The sequence below is a fragment of the Crocuta crocuta genome, unplaced genomic scaffold (assembly GCF_008692635.1).
Source record: "Crocuta crocuta isolate KB4526 unplaced genomic scaffold, BGI_CrCroc_1.0 scaffold351, whole genome shotgun sequence".
Lineage (NCBI taxonomy): Eukaryota > Metazoa > Chordata > Mammalia > Carnivora > Hyaenidae > Crocuta > Crocuta crocuta.
Genome location: NW_027530853.1, coordinates 33,722 through 37,318, shown reverse-complemented (window position 1 = coordinate 37,318; position 3,597 = coordinate 33,722). Strand labels below are relative to the sequence as shown.

The following is a 3,597-nucleotide window of genomic DNA, read 5'->3' as shown; positions in this document are numbered from 1 at the left end:
TTTATTTGACTCATCAACCTGTTGTGTGGGGAGAGTACAGGTATAGTAAGCCCAGGGAGAAGGATAATTTGGGGGCGGTTGAGTTTGAGGTGCCGGGTGACACCAGTCTTTGTGGTAAAGCAATGGGAACAGACAGGGTGGTGGTTGAGGCTGCCTCCAAGCTTTTAGATTTTGGTGCAGGCGCTTGGGCTGCATGAGGCCAGTGATGTCGGGGGCCTGGTGAAGCCACACTTGTGGTTGCCAGAGGGCCACCGTGAGACACAGAACGGGGAACCAGGGATTCGTGGGGTGCTAGAGAGGAGGACAGAAAGAATACACAATTATTTCGAATAAAAATAATCTGTAGTGGGAAACTAGAGCTAAGATCTCGAGCTTAAAACCTGGGCACAAGTAGGCCATTTCAAGACAGATGAATTCTGTGATACATGGGGCTTTTCATTTATGCTTTATATCAAAAAGAAATTTCTTGTAAGCTATACTCAAATTTAATTTGTTTTATTTTTTAAATGTTTTTAAAAATTTATTTCTGAGGTAGAGAGAGAGAGACAGCATGAGCAGGGGAGGGTCAGAGAGAGAGGGAGTCACAGACTGAAACAGGCTCCAGGCTCTGAGCTGGCAGTCAGCACAGAGCCCGACGCGGGGCTCGAACCCGAACCGCGAGATCATGACCTGAGCCGAAGTCGGACGCTTAACCGACTGACCCACCCAGGCGCCCCTCAAATTTAATTTGTTTTATAACTGGTGCCCATGGAGTATCTGAGTTTCCTTGAGCAAATTACTTAATCTCTTTTATTTTTTATTTTTTATTTTTTTAAAAATTTTTATGTTTTATTTATTTCTAGGAGAGAGAGAGACAGTGTGAGCAGGGGAGGGTCAGAGAGAGAGGGAGTCACAGACTGAAACAGGCTCCAGGCTCTGAGCTGGCAGTCAGCACAGAGCCCGACGCGGGGCTCGAACCCGAACCGCGAGATCATGACCTGAGCGAAAGTCGGACGCTTAACCGACTAAGCCACCCAGGCGCCCCTACTTAATCTCTTTTAACCTCAGTTTCCTGATCTGTAAAATGGGGATAATAAATATAACTACCTCATGAAAATGTTATGAGGATTAAATGAATTGGTGTAAATCATTCAGAACAGAGCCTGGCAGATAATAGGACCTTGATAAGTGTAATTTATTGTTATTATTTCCATGGTATTTTATATTTTCAAAGAACTGCCGAGAGATCCAAGGTGGGCAAGATGAGTTGTAACAGGAAGGACCAAAGCCATCTGAAGGTCAAAGAAGCAGGAGAATTTTCCTTAACAGGAGCCAGTTATACTAGCAGGCAGCTGGCAGCCAGGTTAAGGAACTTATCTGTCAGAATCACAGAATCTGAATTCAAGAGCCTTTGACAGGCCAGAGGATGGGCCAATTCTAACAAGATGAATGAAGTTTTACAGGAACAAGAGATGTGGTTTAAAAGCACTCAGTGTGAAAAAAATAAATAAACAAAAGCACTCAGTGTGAGGGGCGCCTGGGTGGCTCAGTCGGCTAAGCGTCCGACTTCGATTCAAGTCATGATCTCACAGTTTGTGAGTTCAAGCCCAGTGTTGGGCTCTGTGCTGACAGCTCAGAGCCTGGAGCCTGCTACGGATTCCGTGTCTCTCTCTCTCTCTGCCCCTCCCCTGTTTGTGCTCTGTCTTGCTCAAAAATAAACATTAAAAAAAAATAATAAAAGCACTTGGTATGAAACGGTCTTAAGGCTTTTAGTCAAACTCAGCATTTGTCAATATGATAGAGCTGCCCTATATCAGCAATATTGGCCTTATTAATAGAAACATAGTGTCCAGAGCCTGCTCAGAACACACCTGGACACTGCTTCCAATACCCATCCCCAAGGGACAGTGACAATTTGGAACCTAGTCAGAAAGAAGTGACCCAAGCGAGGAGGGCCCCGGACACTTTGGCTTGCATGGAATAATGGAAGGATGTTAGTTTTCTTTCGGTGTTTAGAGAACTTGCACGAGAAAGTAGATTTGTCTGATTCCAGAAAGAGGAACCAAGTCCAGGTAAAAATTGCAGAGAAGGTCTTGCTTGACCACTAGAATGTTCTTATGACAGTGGAACGAATAGTGGTGGCTCAGATGTGAGTTTCCTGGACTTGAAGGTATGTAAGCAGAGGCCAGATGCCGACACCATGGGGATGTTGTGCGGGGATCTGAGCCACGGGTGTGCGGGGTTAGACTGACGGAGCAGGGGATGGAGAGCAGCCCAGTGCCCTCTGAGATGTGAGGCGCTGAAAAAACCCTGATGGCTCCCATCGGGACCCATGCCAGGATTGTGGCCGCCCCCTGACTTATGTCATTTCTCTTGCAGAGAAACCAGAACAGAAGCCAGTTCTCCTGAAGAGAGCTCCGAATCCCCGCATGAGGCGGGGACTTTGAACCCAGAAGTTACTGTGTCTTTGGAGGGGACCTTGAACTTAGAGGACATTCTCTACCTGGCGGACACAGGTGACCTCGACGAGACACTCTACGTGGAAGAGACGGAGAAGCCTGAGGAGACACTGTATATCGAGGAGACCAGGCAGCCGGGGGAGGTCCTGGAGGTGGACGAGCCTGGGAAGCCAGAGGAGATACTGTGCGTGGACGAGCCCACGCAGCTAGCAAAGAGCGCAGGCCCGGAGCAGACCAGTTACGGGGGAGGGGGTGAGCCGGCCACGCGCCAGGAGACCCCCAGCCCCGGGGAGGGCCTCCAGGCCGGGCCCAGTGCCAGCACAGAGAGCCTGAGCATAGAGGACCTGGAATTGCTGGAGGAGCGTTTCCAGCAATGCATCCAAGCCGTGGCCCAGCTGGAGGAGGAGAGGGATCAGCTCGTGCACGAGCTCGTGCTGCTCCGGGAACCAGCCCTGCAGGAGGTGCAGCGGGCCCATCGGGACATCCTGGCCGCCTACAAACTGCACGCCCAGGCAGAGCTGGAGAGGGACGGGCTGAGGGAGGAGGTCCGGCTGGTCAAGCAGAAGCTGTTCAAGGTGACGAAGGAATGCGTGGCCGACCAGTACCAGCTGGAGTGCCGCCGGCAGGACGTGGCCCAGTTCGCTGACCTCCGGGAAGCGCTGACCACACGGGCGGCCCAGCTCTCGGACGAACTGGCCCAGCTCCGGGGCGCCTATCAGAAGCAGAAGGAGCAGTTACAGCAACAACTAGAAGCACCTCCAAGCCAGAGGGACGGGCACTTCCTCCAGGAGAGCCGGCGGCTCTCTGCCCAGTTTGAGAACCTCATGGCAGAGAGCCGCCAGGGCCTGGAGGAAGAGTATGAGCCTCAGCTGCTGCGGCTCCTAGAGAGGAAAGACGCTGCGGCCAAAGCGCTGCAGAAGACCCAGGCCGAGATCCAGGAGATGAAGGAGGCTCTGAGACCCCTGCAAGCAGAGGCCCGGCAGCTCCACTTGCAGAACAGGAACCTGGAGGACCAGATCTCGCTCGTGAAGCAGAAACGAGATGAGGAGGTGCAGCAGTACAGGGTAGGCCCGTGGGCGCAGACAGTTAGCCTGGGGAAGGAAGAGGTGACCGGAGGGGTCACGGGTCTGAAGGATGCCCTCCTCCGCACGAGGAACCG

General features: G+C 52.0%; 1 protein-coding gene across 1 annotated transcript in view; it reads left to right on the top strand.

Moving 5' to 3' along the window:
* The first annotated feature begins 2,179 nt into the window (after positions 1-2,179).
* Positions 2,180-3,597, top strand: part of SYNC (syncoilin, intermediate filament protein) — a 9,538-nt gene continuing 8,120 nt past the window's right edge. Inside the window, exons 1-2 of the mRNA XM_077769440.1 lie at positions 2,180-2,211; positions 2,359-3,502. Coding sequence (XP_077625566.1) covers positions 2,180-2,211; positions 2,359-3,502 — 1,176 coding nt within the window. The remainder of the gene's footprint in view (positions 2,212-2,358; positions 3,503-3,597) is intronic.